Source organism: Miniopterus schreibersii (genome assembly GCF_964146895.1).
Source record: "Miniopterus schreibersii genome assembly, chromosome: 11".
NCBI classification, from domain to species: Eukaryota; Metazoa; Chordata; class Mammalia; order Chiroptera; family Miniopteridae; genus Miniopterus; species Miniopterus schreibersii.
Window position 1 is genome coordinate 40,918,866 of NC_138111.1, and position 21,777 is coordinate 40,940,642.

General features: G+C 40.4%; 2 protein-coding genes and 1 long non-coding RNA gene across 5 annotated transcripts in view; 1 reads left to right on the forward strand and 2 right to left on the reverse strand.

The window, feature by feature from the left end:
• PIP5K1B (phosphatidylinositol-4-phosphate 5-kinase type 1 beta) overlaps window positions 1–21,777 on the reverse strand; it is a 266,167-nt gene that overhangs the window by 190,839 nt on the left and 53,551 nt on the right. The window contains exon 1 of one of the 3 annotated variants that reach the window (XM_081151915.1): window positions 1,622–1,710. The exons of 1 other annotated variant lie outside the window; for it this stretch is intronic. The gene's annotated coding sequence lies outside the window, so the exon portion shown is untranslated. Of the gene's footprint in view, window positions 1–1,621; window positions 1,711–21,777 lie in introns of those variants that run through there. One more of the 3 variants, XM_081151914.1, reaches the window with a different exon arrangement.
• Window positions 2,028–4,303, reverse strand: PABIR1 (PP2A Aalpha (PPP2R1A) and B55A (PPP2R2A) interacting phosphatase regulator 1). The gene has a single exon (XM_081151916.1). The coding sequence runs from the start codon at window positions 4,180–4,182 to the stop codon at window positions 3,325–3,327; it is 858 nt and encodes a 285-aa protein (XP_081008042.1). The 5' UTR covers window positions 4,183–4,303; the 3' UTR covers window positions 2,028–3,324.
• LOC308564150 lies at window positions 4,386–21,622 on the forward strand. Its single transcript, XR_013999900.1, has 4 exons — window positions 4,386–4,475; window positions 6,189–6,231; window positions 9,520–9,695; window positions 18,604–21,622. It is a non-coding gene; the product is annotated as an uncharacterized lncRNA (long non-coding RNA).

The following is a 21,777-nucleotide window of genomic DNA, read 5'->3' on the forward strand; positions in this document are numbered from 1 at the left end:
TCTACAGAGTAGTGACTGAAGTTGTGAACAATAACATAATAATGTAAATTGTCTATATAAACTCTTAGAGACACATCTGATTTAAAACTTACTGCCTATATAGAAAAATATGCTTAAAGAAATAAAGGTTTCTCTATACCTTCAAGAAAAATGATCTGTCAAAAAGACCTAAAATAGAAAAGAACAAAGAGTATTTAACAAGCAAGAAAGCCACTGAAGGTGGAGCACAGAAAACAGGGGAGGGAGAGGCAAGGGGGAACCCACTGGGCGTCCAGGGCCAGAATTGATACATTTTGATACACCATAACAATAGGAAACAAATGAAAAGGTTTCAAGCTGGGAGATGGAAGGGTCAGATTTGCAATTTTAAAAGAATTACTCTAGTTGCTATCTGGAGAATAAATGGGTAGCCAACCAGAGCAAGCGTGAAGGGGACAAATGGGAATTAGAGGGTAGCTTCAGAAGCCTAAGCGGGAAATGATGGTATCCTGGATGAGGGAAGGTAGTAGAAATTAAAGAAGACAGATTCTACAAGATAAAATCAGTAAGATCTGGGGAATGATTAGATATGGGGGAAAGAAAGGAAGAGAGATGAAAATGACGTGTTTCCTGAATTTATATACATATATACATGGAGTTGTGGAATAACACATCTTGTACAATATATACAGAATTACTGACAGAAATTACCTATGGGAAGGGAAGATGAATTTTACATAGTAAAAGGCAGACTTTCATTTTTTTACTGTATAGATATCTGCATTGTTTAAATATTTTTATAATCAGCAGGTATACATTATTTCATAAATTCACATGCAATAAAAAGAAATAAAGCATTTGCCTGACTGAAAAGGATAGAATTAGCATTTTAACGAGAAGAAACAATCTATCCAAAGGTTTTACAAACACATGAAAGTATGTGGCATATTTAAAGAATATCAAGTAGTCTAGTGTTTGTAGAGTAAGGAAGGATGTGTATTGAGATAGGATGAATAGAGGGATTAAAGCTTGTAAGACTATGGCCAGTTCATTAAAACAAAAACAAACAAACAAATAAAAAAACCTTATTATATACTAAGCTAAAGGAAGCATTACTTAAACTGTAGGAAATGGGGAAGTATATAGTTTTTAAGCAGGAAGGAGAAAAATCAAGTTCATATTTCAGAAAAATCGCATTTAAAGGCAGTGTGAAGACAGGGCCAAAAGGGAGGTAAGAAAATAGGCTGGCAGATCACTTAGGCCAGAACTTAAGCTAAAACAATGGAAATATAGATATAGAAAGGGAAAGACTTGAGATTCATTTCAGAAGTAGATAGGACCTGGTGTTTAAGCTAGATGTGACAGATAGGGAAAAGGAAAATCAAGGATGTTTCTCATGGTTTACAGTTTAGGAAATTAGATAGTGGTGACATCATTAATTTAGTTAATTCAACAATAGGTTCAATGAGAAGACAGTAAATTTTGCTTTAGAGATGCTGAGATTAAAGTACCTCTGGAAGCAGGTTAAAGTGCCCAACAGGAAGTTGGATACAGAGATTTGAATTTGAGGAACAAGGTCAGGAATGGGTACATGAACACTATTACCTAAAAGAGAATTTTAAGCATCTGCACATGATCTTACCCTCGAAGTAATTTCACTGAATTCTTGAGGCAACTGTTAAAAGTTGACCAGTTCCATTTATTCTCATAGTTGTAAAAATTCCACATAATTGTTAAAGTCTCTGTAGGCAATAACTTTAAAAAGCCAGAGTTTTTTTGTCTCGGTCTCTCTTTTAGTCTTTTTATTTTTTCCCCTTTGTCTCTTTCTTTCTCCTTTCTTTCTTTCTTTCTTTCTTTCTTTCTTTCTTTCTTTCTTTCTTTCTTTCTTTCTTTTTCTTTCTTTCTAGTTAAGGATGATATAAGAAGTATAATATAAAAAACATTTTGTTATTAAATATTTTCATATTTTGTCTTAATTGTAAAAGGCAAAAAAAGAGAACATTTCACAATTCTACCTTTAACAAAACCTAAGTCAAATACTGATTTACCTATGTGACTCTCCACTGATTTCCCTTGCAAGTCATTGACAATTAGCTGTCATCCCCAAGGCACTCAACTCCAGCTGTAGTTTTAACCACAGAGGTTCCTGAAACAATTCCACAGTCCTGTTGTTGCTCACTGTAAGAAATCCGAATCACACTGTACCTTTGTCTAACCGATGATGCCCTAGTTTGGTGGGAGGTGGAGAGGAAAGACCTGTTGGCAAGGAAACAGCTACTTCCTTCCTGAGCCAGGGAAAACCAGGAAGGTGACAGATGGGCAGAGCCAAAAAGCAGCCAAAGTTGCTCTGGCTTCTTGTTGGCAACGATTTTCACTGAGGCACAACTGGATATTTTAAAGCATATTAATGATTGAGAGTTTAATCTGCCTGGATGCTTTGCTGAAGTTCAACAGGGCTTCCCACACATTTTCTACATTTGAAAAACTTTAAAGTTTGCAGTGGTTACAAACAATCCGGCCTCAGTCTATGTGCAGTGGGCTAAGACTGCAAGGCACTGTCCCATTTCACTTGAGGATTATAACCAAGAGAATGCACTTTCTGGTAAAAAAAAAAAAATTTCATTTTCTGTAGTTGTATTTGTACAACTTATTAGAATCACTATTAAATTTCATTTGAAAATGTTTTTCTTAAGTATGTTTACTATTTAATTTTAAAAAATTTGTTGCAAATGTTTATATTTTGGTCTTTTATCATTCTCCCTCCCATCCACTTCTGTACCCAGAAAATTAAATATCCAAGGATTCCTGGATAAAACAGACAACCACTGGATTGATATAACTAACATATTTTAAAAATAGCGTAAGTACGTAAGTATTGTTCATCAAATAGAAATTAGCAAACATTAAAAATAACATTAAAAATTAGTGTGGGCATGAAGTATGGAATTTTAAAACATCAGTTTACTATACTGATTAATTCAACATTTATATTTGCATCAGAACTTAATAATCCCATAAATAAATAGAGCTCTCAATTATTTTTAAAAAAATCAAGGGATAACATATGTATTTAGACATATTAGCAGCGTAAAGATGTATGCTTCAACACACTTATTGGGAAAACGTCTGAAAATATTACTACACTGAATTCAAGGGCATCCGCAGGAACCTGACATAAAAGTTCTCTAGAATACCAACAGTTCAGAAAATTCCAAAAAAGGAAAGAATCAAATAGGAAATAGCTTCAAATTAATCGACAAAGTTCAGTGCTTGCTCCAACTTGATTTTTCTCTCCATTGCAAAAACACAAAACAAAAAACCGAGTCTTGGGGATGGGTGGGTGAGTCACTTAGATGAAAGTTCATCTACTGGAATAAATGGAGCGGCCGCCTGGGCAGGCGACACCGGAGAGTCGGTGGTAGTGCTGACTTTCGCTGGTGAGTTACAAGAAGATCCAGTACTGCTGCTGTTTCCATCAAGGGTATCCGAAGATACACACACGCCAGGATCTGACAGCTGTGCAACGTCAGAAGAAAGCATGTTGGTGATGCCCTGGAAAAATCTCTTTGGCTGATACTCAGTTTCCATTTCACATTTTCTTTTCAATGGTCCAAGAACACTTGGTCTAATGCAATTAATGGGACTCTGGCTCCTTCGAGTAGTAAATCGGGTCGTAGGGCTGGGAATAGGACTCGGAGGCAATCCATTGCTACTCACAAAACTTTGCAAGGATGGTGAAAAACACTGCTTCCCAATTCCCCGGGTGGGAGATGGTGCTGGTGACACCGGAATGAAATCGATGCGCTTCGGGGAGGCGGATTTCTCCACATCGTTGTCACTCAGGCTGAAACTTTCCTCCCAGGAGTGGCTTATCTGCATTGCGTTCTGCACCTCGCGCTCGTGGACGGTCTCTCGGTTGATCAAGTCCATGCCCTCCTCCTGTTTGATCTGCAGCAGGCGGCTGCTGTGCATGCGGACGGGGGAGGCCGGCAGCGGCAGGCCATGGCGGTTCGGGAACGTCGTGCTGTTCCGCCTGGCGCTCGGCGCCTCGGCCTGGAACACCGGCGAAGTGTCACTGAGGCCGTGGATCAGGGGGGCGCTATTAGACCTCCTGAGGCCCCCGCCGCCGCCGCCGCCCTCCGCCGCGCTCCCGCCCGTACCCGGAGGCAGCTCCAGGTCTAGCTCCATCTTTTCCTGAGCCATGTCGGGAGCCAGGGAGGCGGGGCGGTGCTCAATCAGAGAGCTAGGGCTCCCATTCCCCGCAGACCGGGGCCGCCGCCGCCGCCGCCGCCACCGAGAATCTGTCAGCGGTCTCGGTCCTCTGCGCATGCGCCCCGCTTCGCGCAGGCGTCCTGCGGCCTCTCTCGCGGCGCCTGCTTAAAGCGTAAGAGCTGCGCCGCAGCCCTAGGGGCGGGGCCGGGAGGGGCGGGTGGCTGTTCAGTTCCTCCCGCAGATAGCTGCTGAGCACTGGCTCACTCTAACACGTGTTAATAAAGGTACCGTGTTCAGGAGTATATATTTATAAAATAAGACTCTGAAAGAGCGGCCCGTGGTGACTTGGCTGTGGGATGGGGAGTGGCGCTTGGCCTAACCAGGGAGGGCTTCTCGGAGGAAGGGGCAATCTCCTGAAGACCCGAAGTAGGAGAAATGGGTGCAGTGTAGAACTGTCCGGGAAGCGGGAATCTAGGACTACGAGAGGTGGGGCTGGCGTGACGTGAGGTGGTGGAGTAGGGCAAATGCTGGTCTTTATCCTGAGAACAATGAAAACTCCGAAGGTTTTCAAGCATGGGTATAATGGCGACTGAAAAGCTCGCTGGCTGCAGTCTGTAGATTATTGGGAGATCAGAATTTACCCGGGGGGGGGGGGGGGGGGAGGGGAGCAGAAAGGAGGCAATCCTCTAAGCCAGAGAGGATAGAAATTTGCACTAATGTTACCACATTAGTGGGAGAGGAGATGGATAATGGTAAATTTAAGAATTACTGGAGGGAAAAGCACCTGTAATTGTATTACTGTTGTTTCAGTTACAGTCCTATTTCTAGCACAAGCATATGTACTCGATAGTATTCATTCGGTATGGGGGATTAAATGAAGGGAAAACCACCAACAGGTCCTCACACTTTAAAAATAAAAACACAACACTTGGCTCAAGTAATTAATATATATTTTGATGTCTCATTAAAATGGGTTTATATTTAATCCTTTACATGTTCATTCATTCACTCAGATTTTTTTTCTGCATACCTGCTATGTGCCGGGCACTGTGCTAGGAATTAGACCCTAATATAAGGACATTTAATTTCAATGTTGGGGGGGAGGGGAGGACAAAGAGGTAAACAGGCTATTTTCAGATAGTAAAAAAATAAAATAGGGTATGCTAGAGCACTACTGGTAGAGGGAGGGGGTGATTAGACAGAGCTGAAATCAATAGGACAAGAGGCAAGTCATGCTGGCACCTGGGGATGAATATTCCAAGGACAGAGAACAAGTGTTAAGACCCAAAGCGGCCATGAGTTTGGTGAGCTGGAAGGAAAAGATAAAAGGGCCATGCGTCTAACGCATACGGGGGAGAGTGGTAGCAGCTAAAGGGGTTTGGATCTTATTCTAAGTATGATGAAAAGCACTGGGGAGTTTTAAGCAGGAGACTGATATCTAGTTTGTTTTAAATATCACTTTGGTTCGGTGGAAAATAGGCTGGAAAGGGGCAAGAGTAGAGGCAGAAAGATGGATTAGGAATCTTTGGCAACAGAACAAACAAGAGATTACTGGGCTAGGGTTATAGCAGTAGATATGTTTTGGAAGTAGAACCAATAGGGTTTGTAGAGGGATTAGATTTAGATGGTGAAAGAAATAGATGATTCAGAGGCAACTCATACGTTGTTGTGTTGTTTTTTTTTTAACTTGAACTGGGGGGGGGGAGGTGTGGAAGGAGTGCGTTTAGAGAAGTGGAAATTAATTGTTTTGGTCTATCTGAGTTGGAGGCAGCTATTAGATATCCATGTGGCTACATGAAGTGAAGAAGAAAAAAATTAGTGATTTTTGTTCCTCCCTCTTTTGCAGTGAAGAAAAATCCAGAGAGGCTAAGTGACATATTCAGCATCACACAGCTTGTTTGAACTTTCCAAGTAGCAGGCACTAGTCAAAGATGTAGTATTTCATTTAATCCTCACAACAGCCCTACGAGGTAGATACTATTGTTCTCATTTTGCAGGGGAAACTGAGCTGCAGAATTAAGTAATGTCCCCAGGATGACAGTAAGTAACAGAACCTTGATCCAGAGCTTGGGCACGATGTTGCCAATGTAGCCTCCTCCAACTGCCGTTTCCATAACATATTGCTAATGCATATTACTAAATTATTTCTAATGTGGCTCGAATGTGCTGACATTGTTCATCTGTGTCTGCATAAACACAATTATTATCTTTACTAATAAATCACAGAGATGGTGATAAGTCCACAAAATGAAGCATCTCTGCCATTTGGTTTTTGCCTGAACACACCCATTAGAGATTTTCACTCCTTTCCCTGTTTCTGCCCTTGTCTCTACAATCAACTTTTATTCATTGTTCAAGGTCGTCCTTAAAAAAGAAAACAAGACTTGAATAGTCACTTCCCTGTTCAAAACCCTTCAGAGGAATCCTGCTCAGAGAAAAGGCTGAGGTTATTACAATGATCTATAGAGACCTATCTGATCTGGGTCCCTGCTGTCTCTCTGATCCCATCTCTAACTACTTGCTCTCTCACTGCCTCCCCTAGAACTGCAGAGGCTTCCTACTGTGCTTCAGCTTGCCAGGCATTCTCCCCCTCCACTTATCTTACTCTTCCAGTGGATGTCTACACTGCTCTGTCCCTTCAGGTCTCTGCACAAATGTCACTGACTGGGAGACTTGCCCTGACCTACCCTATAAAAAGCAACAGCAGTTCCCAACATGAAGTCTACACTCCCATGCCCCGTACTCTGCACCCATTTTCCTCCAGAACACCACATGACATATATGTACATATTGTTTTCCTTCCCCTTATACTCAACTTCATGACAGCAAGATCTTTGCTTTGTTCCCTGCTGCATGCCCAGTATCTAGAACAGGGCCTTGTCCATAATACTCAACAAGCAGTTGTTGAATTATTGTGCAAGTGGATGATGAATGAATGAATGAATGAGTGAATGAATGACTGAGTGAATGGACTAGCACAGCTTTGTCCAAAAGGGAAGAAAATTCGATTATTTGAAAAACCAGCCTAAGTTTTTCTAGGCTGATTCTAAGTGCTCCTTACTTTGACAATTATTTTTGTGATATCCAGAATATTATTAGTTACAGTGCCCTCCAGACAATGCGGGTTGGTTAGTTGAACTAAGAAACTGAAGCCCTATGTTTCCATTCTTTTTCAACTGAATGTGGATACACACCTTGATAGAATTAAAATGCTCAGTGCTGAGGATTCTAAGCAGTGTTTATTATATTGAGTTACTGCTTCTTCTCAAAAGAATAAATGAGAGAAAACAGTAGTCATAAAATGCAATTCTACCTGTTACAAAAATAATGCCAGAGGGAGGATCCAGGCGATCTTCCCGAGTCAATTCTCCCTTCTGGTTTCAATCTGGGTATGAATTAAATACCACACTTAGCTCATATTCATGCTCACTCCTAAATCATAAAATTAGACATCTATTCAATAGTTAAATTTTATTGTGATTAATATTATACTTTCTCAAATTAACAGTTTCCATTTAACTCTAGGGGCAGTCTTTCACTATTAAACCCCCAAGCATATTCATATTGAAGGAATGTGAAATACAAACGTGTGTATGTACATGTATAGACTGCAGTAAGCTGGCAAATATCTCCACATCCAATATTAAGTAGCACTACCAACCTAGAATAAAAATACTGCAGAGGAAATTGTAGTTTCAAAGTACAGGAGCATGCGCGTGTTACCTAGGAAAAATGTTTGGTAGTACAGTACCTACTAAAAGAAAATATATATTCACGTTCCATGATTAAACAATTGCATTCTTGAGTATATATCCAAGAGAACGAAGTGCTTATGTCTACTAAAAGACATGTACAAGGATGTTCCTTGCATTATTATTTGTAATAGCCCCAAACTGAAAACAGCCCAAATGTCCATAGGCGCTCAAATGGATGAATACATTATACAGCGGAATTCTTTACTCAACAGCATGGATGAGTTATCGTACAAGGATGAATGGAAGAAATCAAACACAAAAGCATACCACTCTGTGACTCCATTGTAATAAAGCACAAGAACAGCCAAAGTCAATCTATGGAGGCAGAAGTTAAAATAGAGGTTACCCTTGGGACTGCTGACCGGTAGGAGCACAAGGAAACGTTCCATGTCCTGGATCTGGGTGCCGGCTACACAGGTGTACACACATGTAAAACCTGATTAACTACATGCTTGAAATTTATACACTTTACTGTATGTGAAGTTAGACCTCAAAATGCTATTGATATAAAGAAAGAGAATGGGAACTTAGAATATAAATGGAGGGCAGAAAAGAATTAGAATGCACTTCAGTTGGAAGATATTTTGTTCAAACATTCACCATGAGTCTGACTCTGAACTGGAACGCTACGCTTCTAAATCTCTCCGACACGTGACGGTCTCAGGGAAAAAACAGCTAGCTGGCCTTGGCAGTAGAAAGAATGGAGACAGAAACACACACACACACACACACACACACACACACACCCTTTAAACTACATTTCACTGGGCCCCTCAACACCACTGGACTCCAGCAGCCTCACATAACCACCGGATGCCTGTCGGAGGCCAGTCAGAGATCACCAGCAGGACCATTAGCTCCCCTTGGTCCTGTTCCCACAGAGCCCTCAAAGTTAGTCATTTCTAAGAAGGCATGAAGGAGGGAATGAAGCCCGTCCTATAGCCTTTGACTTTCTCATTTATGAATTGCGGACACAACCTCTTTCTAAGGATCAAATGATACAATGTCTATAATAGGCCTGGCAAACAGTAAAGGCCGGATACAAACAGGTTTCTCTCTATGAAAACACTCGGTGCTCTGATCACAGAATGATCCTGCCCACGTTCCCACTGCTCTCACCAGAGGGCTTCCTCTGTTCTCTTGCTTCTAGTTTGATTCTCTAGAAGAAAATTCTCTCTTCAGCTTCTTCCCTGAGATGACAGTAATTTTCAGAGGCATACATTTCCGGGGCCCAAAATGTATGAACTGAAAGGTTCACATGCAATCAGGTAGGTAGTTTCCAAGAAGGAAAAATAAAAAAAACAAAACATTATTTAAGAATTTTATTCTGTAAGTCTACCTAAGCAATGGACCCCATGGGGTAGAGAGGCCATCAGTCACTAAAAATGTGTCTAGATCAGTGAATAGCATTCCCTTCAGCCAGCCAGTTGTTAATCCCCAACAGCAGCAGTTACCCTCCCCCCACCCCCTGGGTTGCATGGACCTTTTCAACTGGGATTATCCCAGGGTTTATTCTTATGTATTCACTTAAAACCCTGTTTGAATGACTGCTGTCATGCTACTGTCCTTCCAGGCACATAGTACACTGCACAGCGACATCCATTTGGCTGACAAACAAGTTGAACCCAGCCTCTCTCAGAAAAAAATGACAAGAGTTAAGTGGAAGAAACTGGGAAAAGATTCCAGAAGTGTCAACAGTCACCATTCCTCAAGATGAGTCCTTCTCTCCATGTAGCTGACACCTGGGAGGTATGTTTGAGGAGCAGGTTGGAGGTTCCAAAGCAATTTGAGGCTGCTGCCCCAATTCGAAAGGTTCCTAAGCTACATGCTTTAAGGAAGTATGTACTGTTTTGGCTTTAGAGGGTGACGGCTGCCCAGCCAAGAGCCACCTGACCTCTAGGACTTGAAGGCAGCGAGGTTGATTCCTGAGAAAGGGCGGTTCATAACTTGCTCTCCTTTGGCCCAGCTTTACATTAAGAATGACAAGAAAAAGCAACAAAAAGAGAATATTCAGGGTGGGGGCACTCTAGTGCCTCCTATTTTATACCAACTAATCTATAAATAGAAAGACGCTGTAATTCAGTATCCATCTGCCTTTTTCACCTGCAGCTTAATTTGTTACCAGAGAATACGTTTTTACCACCCATGGAGTTCAGCCCTCTCAAAGGTCCCATGTCTTAGGAAGTGATACAAGTTTTCCTCTTCAATCTCCTCATGAAAACAAAAAGTCTAAGATATTAGGCTTCCTCGGCCCTTACAATGAAAACACTTTTCCCCAGACAGTGTTGCCATTGTCACCATCATAGGCTAGTAGCTCACATTTACTAAGGGCACATGTGCCAGGTATCAAGCACTGTGTGTCTATAAACTCACTTAATCCCTATGCCATCTCTAGGATTATTACCCTTATTTTACAGATGAGGGAAAGGAGGAACAGAGAGAGTAACTAAGTTGCCTGAGGTGACATAACCAGTTAAGTGGTAGGAGAGCTGGAGCTCAGAGGTTTGGCTTTAGAGGCCGAGTTCTCCATCACCATGCCCTACGGCCTCTCATGAAATCCACTTGGGTGCCTCAAACCTGCCATGTTCACGGTGCTCCAGGTTATCTTTAAAGAACACTGATGGGGTTGACATGCACAGGGTAATGATTATGCTTATCAGAGAGACAGATGAGGGTACATGTAATGTCACGGACTTACACATACATCAAGGTTACCCATGTAAGCAATTAATAAATGCCCTATTTTCCCCAAAGCACTCATGAAAACAAATGCTAACGATCAGAACTGCAGAATGTGAGGTCTGAAAGGGGCTTTAGAAATCACCTCCACTAACTTTTATCAGCAAGGAAACAGAAGTTCAGACAGAGCCAGTGATGTCCTCAAGGTCAAAAAGGCATCCAGAACCGAGTCAGGATGCTTTATTAAATTAGTAGCGGTTGCCTCCTAACATTTGCTTCCTGGGTTCCCCTTTCACTTAAACTCTCTCTCTATAAGCAAAAGCATCCACTTTCACGGTTTTAACTCCGACCAATGTGCTGATGTCTCTTAGATTTATATCCCTAGATAGGGCTGACCTATCTCTATACAATAATCTCTTAAGACAACCGCATCACAACTCAACATATTCTAGCTGGTTTGGCTCAGTGGTTAGAGCGCCAGGCTGGACTGAAGGGTCCCGGTTCGATTTCGGCCAAGGCACATACCTCAGCTGCAGGCCCGATCCCTGGCCCTGGCTGTGTGCGGGAGGCAACCAATCGATGTGTAGACACATCGATATTTCTCTCTCTGTCTCTCCCTTCCACTCTCTCTGAAAAGCAATGGAAAAAGTAACCTCAGGTGAGGTTTAAAAAAACCCCCAAACTCAACATATTCTAGATCTCTCCTCTCCTTCATGTCTCCCATATAATCCATCACTAAGTCTCTTCAATTTTACCTGCTTAACATCTATCACCTTTCTCTTCCTTTCTGCCTCTATTACCAAACATTCTATCTGCTCCCAACTACTACAGTATCTTCATACGAGTCTTGCTCATTTTAGGATGACTCCAATCCAACCCAATTTGCATGAATGCTGCCAGAGTAAATTTTAAAAAAATGATCTGATCAAGGTAACCCCCTGCCTTTCGATACGACTCTTTCATTAACGTTCCTCTGTAGGGCAGGAGGGCAGGCAGGGAAAGTACAGAGGAAGGCCGGCTGAGAAGAAGGAAGGCAGAGGGGCGGGGAAGGAGCCTAGGATCTCCCCAAAGCTCCGCTCCCTTTGAACGAGGGGTGCTACACATAGTATTTAGGAAGTTGGGCCCTGAAATCACAGAACCTGGGTTAAAATCTTGACTGTAACTTATGTGTGACCTTGGGGGTCATGTTACTGACCCTCCTTGAGAGTTTCCTCATCTTAAAAGCAAGGAAGATAGTCCCTCTATCAAATGATTGTTGTAAACATCAACTGAGGCCATATGCACGAATCGCTTAGAATACAGCAGATGTGAGCTTTCTCAAAACAGACGCTGGAACCATAACCGGTACATCTGATTTAACTAGATCGTTATCTCGCTTTTCTTCTCTAGGCACCAACCACCTAGCCAGCTCCTCATACAATATTTATTGAGCACCACAACTCTATGCAGTTCATTCCGGAGACTGAACAAATCCCAGGGACAAAGCTTCTCTGATAGAACCCTGGGATTTCAAATGTCTTCCCTCCCCAGACATGCAGAATCTGTTATGATTAAGGCTCTAGAGGGTGTTATGAAGGTGAAAAAAGACCCAAGGGAAGTTGAGAGTCCAGGGAGGAAGGGGGCTGCACACTATTAACTTGAATATAGGCTGAATTTTGTGTCCCCGGCCTTTAGTAAGCGTCAGAAACATCTGTGAGGTTTTTAAAAGCAAATACCAGAGAGCCTCAATATAGAGATTACTACTCAATAGGCTGAGGGCAAGGTACTGGCATTTTTATTTTTAAAAAAGTGTCCAAGTGAATCTGATGTACTAGAGGTTGGAAACTACTGGGGTAAAAAGCATGTCTACTGTCACAAGTATTTCTTAAAGTCCTAACAGTTTAGAACAGGGGTGGGGAGCGTCCAGCCCTCGGGCTGTATACTGGCGCAAAATCATCTGGTCTGGCCCTGCCACGGCCTCACCAAAGAGAAGCAGTTCCAGCCATCACATTAGCAGTGAGTTAATTTAATGTTTGACCAAATATAGCAGGCTAATTTTTAAGTTGATAATTTTGTATGGCCTGCGAATGATGTTATAAATATCCAAATGGCTCTTGGCAGAATAAAGATTCCCCACCCCTGGTTTAGATAAAGAGATTGCTTTCAGCTGAGTGGAGGGAGGAGCCGATGATTTATGAAGAATCCTTGGAAAAATCACCCCAAAAGAGTCTCTTTTAACCTAATTTGGAGCACACAAAGTCATTTAAAATAAAATCTTTTTGATTTCAGAGAGAGGTAGGGAGAGGGAGAGAGAGAGAAACATCAATGCTGAGAGAGTCACTGATCGGCTGCCTCCTGCATGCCCCTGACTGGGGATGGAACCTGCAACCCGGGCATGTGCCCTGACTGGGAATCGAACCTCAATCTTCTGGATCCTAGGTCAACGCTTGACCTCTGAGCCACACCAGGCCGGGCCACACCAAGTCACTCTAACAACAGTACTAGTTGAGTAAGACCTTGGAGTGAAAATTTTTGTTTTTCTGTTACCTGGACTTCTTCCTATCACTGTTTTGAACCCAAAAGGTTAGAACCTCAGTAAGTTGGAAAGGACTGATGCTCAAAGGCCAGGAAAGAGGGGAGAACTTGCCTTGCTCCCGAGGAGCTAAGATATTTTCCCTGCAGAAGGCCCTTGCCAAGGGAGGGGAAGAGCCACTATAAAAACAGTATGGTGGTTCCTCAAAGAATTAAAAATGGAACTGCCTTATGACCCAGTGATTCTATTTCTAGATATATAGCTGAAGAAACACAAAACATTACTTCAAAAGAATATATGCATTTATATGTCCATTGCACCATTACTTAAAGTAGCCAAGGTATGGACGCAATCCAAGTGCCCATCAATGGGGAGTGGATAAAAGTGGTGGTACATATACAATGGGATATTATTCGGCCATAGAAAATGAAATCTTACCATTTTGTTACACCATAGGTCAACCTTGAGGGTATTATGATAAGTGAAATAAGTCAGTCAGAGAAAGACAAATACCATTTGATTTTACTTATTTGTGGAATCTAAAGAACAAAATAAATGATCAAATAAGATAGAAACAAATTCATAGATTCAGAGAACAGACTGATGGTTTCCAGAGGGGAGTGAGGTTGAGGGGCTGGGTGAAATAGGCGAAGGGATTCAGAAGTACACATTGGTAATTACAAAATAGTCATAGGGATGTAAAGTAGAGCACAGGGAATATAGTCAATGATAATGTAATAACGATGTATGGTTCTAGGAGGGTACTGGAAATATCAGGGGGATCACTTTGTAAAGTATATGATTGTCTAATCACTACGCTGTATACCTGAAAATAACACAAAATAATATGGAATGTAAACTGTAACTGAAAAATTAAAAAAAAAAGAGTGTGTGTGTGTGTGTGTGTGTGTGTGTGTGTGTGTGTGTGTTTTAGTGTCTGGGAGACACCTGGTAATCTTGGAGAGAAGACTCCAGTAGAGACATGGGGAGGGGTTGTGCAGGAAAAAATCATTTTGGGAGAAGCTGCACCCTAAATAGATGGTAAAAAAAAAAAAAATGGAGGCAGCCAGATAGACTATGGTTTGGAAAGCGTGGCTGTCTCAAAATTAGAAAACATTTTTCAAGTTCTGACTAGGTGCCAAGTGCTTTCACATAAAAACTGAGAGGATAGTAAGTCATAAAATGCCATCATGATGGGTCATGGAATGGTTCTAAGGACAGGGTTTTCTTAAACTTTTTTCTTTCTTGAAAAGTGGCAAGTGGTAAGAGAAATAGTGATGATACAAAAAAAGAAAAAAAAGAAAACGACATTGAAACAGAAAGCCCTGGAGTGGAGTGAGGAGATGGAATTGAGAGCACAAGTAATAGGTTATAAATATTTATTTGTTTCAAGTCAGGGAAATAACCTTTAGCTTTAGATCAGCCAAATCTGTGGAAATTACATTTTTCTTTTCTTCATATATATTAGGTAGTTTCACAGTGCTGCTTATGTTTAATGAGCTCCATCACTACCAACAGAAAAACTTCCAAACTTCTTCAGCAAAAAATGAAGGGAAAATGCAATTAATGCTATTACTTTTAGAATATCTAGCAGATCTGGCAGCCAGACACAGAATATAAGAGAAGAAAAAAAAAACCACACCCACAAAAAAGCCCAGAGCATAAGTGACAGTGAAAGCCTGTCCCATTTTTCCTATTTAATTTGCTTTTGGAATCTGTAAAACTTAAAGGCTCAATTAATCTTAATGAGGTGTCAAAGAACAGAAAGATTTCTCTTGCTAAAAAGAATTCTCCACAGGCTGCAGAATTCAGAAGGAAGAATTCACTGGGGAACATGCAGACAATAGCCAGTTACCTCTGAAGACAGGCCCTCAATCTTTTAATGTTAAAAATCACAACTTTTCAATTTTAAAAATAATACGGGGAAAATTTGGATATATTCCTGGGTATGAACAAGTTGTACATTTAATTAAGCAAATCTTTCTTCATTTGTTCAAATGGTACCATCACTTTTCCCAGCAGGGTGACCAGTCAACAATTCCTAGACACTGCTTTACAACTAAGATCCTAGCAAGTTTGCTCAGTATCTCTCTGGTTTACTATCAGCATCAGGGTTTCCAACTGAAATGCTTCCAAAGGTGACAGATAGATGGAGTGATAGCACCAGGAGAAAGAGTATTTGCACTTAGCTGACTGAAGAGTCCCTGGGCAACTACAGGAGCCAGCCAGCCAGTGCTGAGTTCCAGCCATCTGTCGCTCTAGCAGGAAAGGAAGTTATTCACTGCTGGAGCTTCTAAGTTTTCAAGAGAGGCTGAAGATCCAGACTTGTGAAAATATGAACTCTTGCAATTTGTAGATGTCAAATTAAAAAAAGTAAAACGCTAACACATGAAGTAGGCCTGATCAAAAGGGCATAAAGGCTGGCTTAGGCACAAGCTCGTGACTTCTGAAAACCCATTCTTCCCTCTCCTTACTTTAGTCTCAGCCCTTTCCCTCTTCTTCCATAATGTTCTCTGTCATTTTTATTTATGCTTAGCCCATGGCCACATGCTGAATGGGCAGCAGCCTTGTCTTATAGGTGGAAGAACGCCCTGCAGTGCTTTGCATAGGGCCTGGTTTATGTCACATGCATGTGGATGACAGTGGGTTATACCTTTGAGACCTCTCCTTCGGGATGAGGTATGCATCCAGTCTTTCCTTTCCTTTCCACCGGTATCCCTGCCAGCGGCATTATAACTCGCCGCACATGTTCACTTCTCTTGTTGTTTCTATTAATTTTTCAGTTGATTCTCTACTTTCTAGGTATGCATTTAAAAGATCTACAAATAATGCTAAGTTTGCAGCTTCCACTCTAATGTTTATTATCTCCTGGCTGGTACTTTCTGAGTTGGGTTTATAAAAGTGAGCATTCTTGTCATACATTAAATTTCAATAGGAATGCTTGTTGTGTTTCACAAAATACGATGCTGGTTTGGCATGAAGACTACATATTTAAAATAAAGCAACAGAAATAACAAATTCTACTTATTCTAAATGTACTGCCAAGTTTTAATTTTTTTCTTTTTAATCAGGAATGTGTGCTGCATAATTTTTTCTCTTACCATAGACTAATTTTATTTATTATTCTAAAAGTTAGGTTTATTGACATAATTTACATGAAATAAAGTTCACCCTTTCAAAGAGTATAGCTCAATGAGTTTTGACAAATGTGTATAGTCAGGTAACTACTGCGTCAATCAACATATCATTGGATACTGCATTTTAGCAAAGCATTTTGGCACCTGTGAAGATGACCATATGGAGTTTTCTTTTTTGATCTATCTAATATGGAGACTGGCTTCTCTAGTATTAAATCAAACTCACAATCCCGTGATGTACCCCACTTGATCATGATATTTATTTAATGTGCTGCTAGATTCTATTTGATGGCATTTTATTGAAGGGTTTTGCATCAATATTCAGAGCAAGGCTGATCTGCAGTGTGTGTGAGTGTACACATGCACACACACTACCTTTAGGAAGCTCTTGGGTAAAGGTCACCTGGCATCTTTAAAAGACCTGGAAGTTTCCCTTTTGCTCTGTGCTTAGACAAAATGGAAACAGTAATGTGAATATTTGTCCAGGTTTACACGGGACAGTTCTGGTTTACAGCCACTGTCCCAATTAAAGCCCCTTTCAATAAACTAAATGATCACTCTACTTCATAGGAGCAACACCCTTGCATGGTAGAAGGATTTACTGCGGCCATCTGGGGCTTACACTTTGAATTTAGAGAGCACCTTTTAATAACTTTTCCATTCCTTCCACAGTTATTGACTCAGGTTCTCTCACCTGGGGCTACTTTGATAAAGTAAATTTTCCTAGAAATACCACCCACTTCCTCTATATTCACAGAGTTTCACATAGTCTCTCTCAATATTTTTTGGTTATATCTCCTTTTTGGTTCCTACTTTTGTTATCCATGTTATATGATATGAACATCTTTTCCATATTAACAAATACAGATTTACATCTTCAATTTCAATGGCTGTGAAGCATGGTTACACTATGACTTTCTTACTTAAATTTCTGACAATAGGGGCTAGGTAGATAGGTTAATTTTTTAAAGCTATTTTTAACAATGCTGTGTTGAACATTATTTAACATTTCACATGCTCATCCAGTTATACTTGCAGGACAGATTAGTTAAAGTAACAGTGCTAGTCAAACAGATACATTTAAAAACAAATTTTTTTGCTTGTAAAAATGGCTATATTTCTTATATTAAAAAATCAGCAAAGAACCAAGTAAAGATTTCCCACAATCCATTACCCAGTGATCGTATCTGTTAACATTCTGTTAGATATATATCCACCAAGTCTTAGTGCACGCTCGTTTTTCAACCACAAATGAGACTATCTTATCCACCCTAGTTTGTAACTTACCCTATTATGCTGTCTTTTCTTGCACAGCATCATTCTATAGGGCTATAAGGTATTCAATGGATAAAAGAGGCATAATTTAATTATTTTACTGAGGGAAATTTGAAATGTTTCCAATTTTTGCCATTATAAACAATGCTACAATAAATAGTGTCTTTATTTTTTGCCCCATTGTTCAATTATTTCCTCAGGCTAAATTCCCAGAGGTAAAACTACTAGATCAGAGCTCTGTACCTGATGGCTTCTGATGAACACATCGCTCTTGAGAAAGTCGACATCAATCGACATTCCCAACAGTCTAAGTGTCTGCTCTCCACACCCACTTCCACCTCGGTATGCTGTGCTTCTGAGACTTAGATAACAACAAAGTGGCTTTTTTTTTTTTTTTTTGCACTTTCAAAATTATTAACAAACTGGACATGTTTTTATGTGTTTTTTGGCCCTTCACAGCAAGTTAGTAAAATCACTTTATACAATCTATTACCTCTCTATAAACAAAATAGCCACATAAATTACATTTCTTAAAACCTTAGGTCCTATTTTGCTAGAGAATTTTTAAAAAGAAAACGAAAACATGCCTTGCATTTTTAGAAAGAGCTTTGGTGCTCTTGCTGGAATTTTGCTTTAAGTGTATTCCACGTAAGGGAGATCGACCATTTTCTCACGTTGCATTAACATAAATATGTACATCATTATAAAATATTTTGCTAGAGCAGAGAATTCAATAAGTACAGGTACACACCGGACTTTTCAGTAGTGTGAGGATTTTAAAAAATACTTCATTATAATATAGTCTCATTTCTAGCTGCTCTAGGGAACAGTCCCCTAAAATAAGACTAGAGGCAAGTTCTGTTTCGACACAATGTCAACATCTATAATCTTTGAAGCATTAAAATTTGGGAGCGCAATCTCTCTCAGAGCTTTCATTTTTATTTATGTTTTTAGAGTTTTCATTTAAAAATAGCTACCCATTATGAACAATTGTGACTGATTTCCTATGGAACAAAACACAGTGAACATTCACTTTTTTTTTTTTTTTTAACAGTTAAGAACAAATGACCTGCAAGTGAATTCAAGAAAATGAGCAGTGACTGTAGCATTCTACCAAAGCATTCTGATTTAAATGTTTAAAAACAATATTCGGAATACATATTCCAAAAGGCAGTGAATTTACATGGACCTCCTCCACTTTTTAAAACAAATTCTAGTTTTATTTTAAAATGTGCATGCCAAATGTGTAAGATGCTTCAGTGTTTTCTAATAATCAGCATTAAAGGGAGCCAGGTAATTACAATTTGAAATGTATAATCAATTTTGGGGGATACATTGATGTTTGTGATTAAGAGATCACATAATAAAGGTGAGGGCAAGATAAAATGTACTTTATCAAGTATAACTAGAAAAGATTTTCTGTCTTTTTAGCATTATTGCTTTTTGTTTTGATAAAGTATCTGCCTGAACTTGGAATGTTTGATATAATGTATAAAGTAATGGTACAGCATTAAATGAAAGTATAAAAATCTAGTAAAATGTTTATATTCCTAAAGCATCCAGTAAAAAGATACTAAAATTCTAAAATCCTATAACAGTACTTTGATAAAAGAATGCTCACTTCTATACAAATATAGTAGCTTCAAGAGAAAAATCTTCCAAGTCATTCATTGAACTACAGGTCTCCAAATATAATGGATTCCAAACTCTAGCTCGGAGGAGATGATTAAAACAACAGGTTAGGAAAATAAGATCACACTAAGAAACGCAAAGGCCGCCCATGTAATTAATAGTACTGTGAATTCACCCATAGTGATGGGCTTAACCGACTAAATATTCCCAGAAATAGCCCACTATTCAGCTCCTGAAGGCAATGAAAAAAAAATGACCACTATGGAGAGTGTTTATTACGGAAACTAAGGTAAATCCCATCAAACAGCAGCCACCCTAAAAGAGAATCGAAATAAGCTGCAAGAGAAGGGCATCTGAAAGCAAGCTGATACAAACGTGATGGTGGAAAAAAAGGCTGCAGGACGGGTGTGTCCAGCCACCAAAGGGATACCCATGAAAGGAGAAAGGAGGGAAAATCAGAGCGGCTCCACCATTCCCAGGGAGATGGTGCCCTGAACCAAGCGCTCTGGGAACTCTCATCCGCAGGGCACATGCCGGGAGCGGGGCTGACTGGCTGCGTTGGCGTCACCTGCTGAAAGCAGCCCTGCCAGGCAGTCATCGCATTTGCTCCAGCTTGTCATCTTCACATGCCAGACCAGTTCATGTCAACAGGGGAACTTCAGAGAGTTTACCACCAATTCACGGGAGGAAAACACACTACCTCCTTGCCATAATTATCACAGCATGCTGAGTGCCTTCCATTTGGAGCATAAATTGATCAAGTGGCATTTTTCTTCATCAGTCTCTGATGATTTTGAGTAGGATGAATCAATTCACCAGGGTCTAATCAGCCTTGCAAAATGACGACACAGTTTATACATCTACAAAGCTGCAAAGCATCATTAAAAAAAAAATCCTTCGACAATTTCCCCATGTCAACAGTATTATGTGAAAACTCCTTAGCATGAGCTATGCGGGCCTTGTGTGCATCTTCAAGCTCCTGTAATATCATGATTGTCATCGTCGTCAACAACAGCTGACATTTAAGTGCTTTTTATGTCAGGCCCTACCCTAAGTATTCTATCTGTGATTTCTTATTTAAAACACACAAAAACCCATGTTTTCTTTGTTTTACTAAACACAGCATCAAGGCACAGAAAGGTTGAATGCTTTGCTTTATCACATTCTCACAGAATCTCCCTCTTCAGTCATATTGAAATATCTGCAGGTCTCGCAAATGCCATGTGCTTTGGCACACCTCTGTTCCTTTGCAGACTATTGGCTTCGCCCAGAACTGTTCAACTTTTTATCTGATCATCTCCTATTGATTCCCCCCCTTTTTTTTTATTATGGTAAAATACACATAAAATTTACCATCTTTACCATTTTTTTCTTTCATTAAAAACTACATTTATTTTAAAATTTACATACAGTAAAATTCATACTTTCTGGTTACAATTATATGTGTATTTTTTAAATTAAAACAGAATTTATCTTTATTGTTGAAAGTATTACATATGTCCCCCTTTTTTCCTCCCACCTACCGCCTCCTCCCCACTCGCGCCCCCACCCCAGGCCTTCACCGCACTATTGCACTACAGTCTGTGTCCATGGGTTATGCATGTGTGCATATAAGTTCTTTGGTTAATCTCTTCCGCCCTCTTCCCCTGCAACTTCCCTCTGAGAATCTTCAGTCTGTTGCATGCTTCCATGTTTCTGGATCTATTTTGTTTGCCAGTTTCTTTTGCTCATTAGATTCCACAGATAAGTGAGATCATGTGATACTTGTCTTTCTCTGACTGGCTTCTTTTGCTTAGCATAATACCCTCCAGGTCCCTCCATGCTGTCTCAATCCTATTGGTTCTTCAAGACTCAGTGCAGGCAGGGCCTCCTCTGAGAAACCTTTCTAGATACCCTTACTTTCCTAAGGAAAGTTAGATGCTCCCTCTTCCGTGCTCCTATATGTACCCACTCACACACAGCACAAGAATTTTAAGAGTATTTGTGAATATGTTACCGCCTTGCCCCCACCTGGGCTGCAGGCTCTGCTGTGGGCAATGCCAGGATCACTGAATAAGGTGGGCATCGCAGTCTTTCATGGACGACTCCAGGGAGCACATTCACATGGACTATAGAGTGGTGTAAATGGCGGTTCCTGGAGTTGAACAGATGGCAACTCAACAGTACGGCAACGCTAAGGATAGTATCCCGTTGCCTTTCGAAGAACTCGGTACAGAGTATGCACTCATAAGTCTTTCTAAGTGACTGAATGGCTGAGACAGATCTCAACACCATAAACGTGAGATGGCACTTACCAGGGAGGTCTCCCAACCAGTTTATTGCCCTCCAAACCAACACTTCATAAGGTAAAGTCTAAATGGCCCTGTTGACCTAAAGATAAGTGCTAGTTTTGCCACTCAGTACACTCAGAAAGTCCCTGCCTTATCTCCTCTACATCAGCTTCTTGTATAATTTCTCTAAATGCTAAAAGTGGATTTAGATTTCCCTCTACGCCTCTGATAATGACATAATTATCTGCAAATGGATGTGGCATTTTCACCAGAGATGCAAATAATTATAGTGAGAGGCAGATATACAAATCTACCCAAAAGAGAAA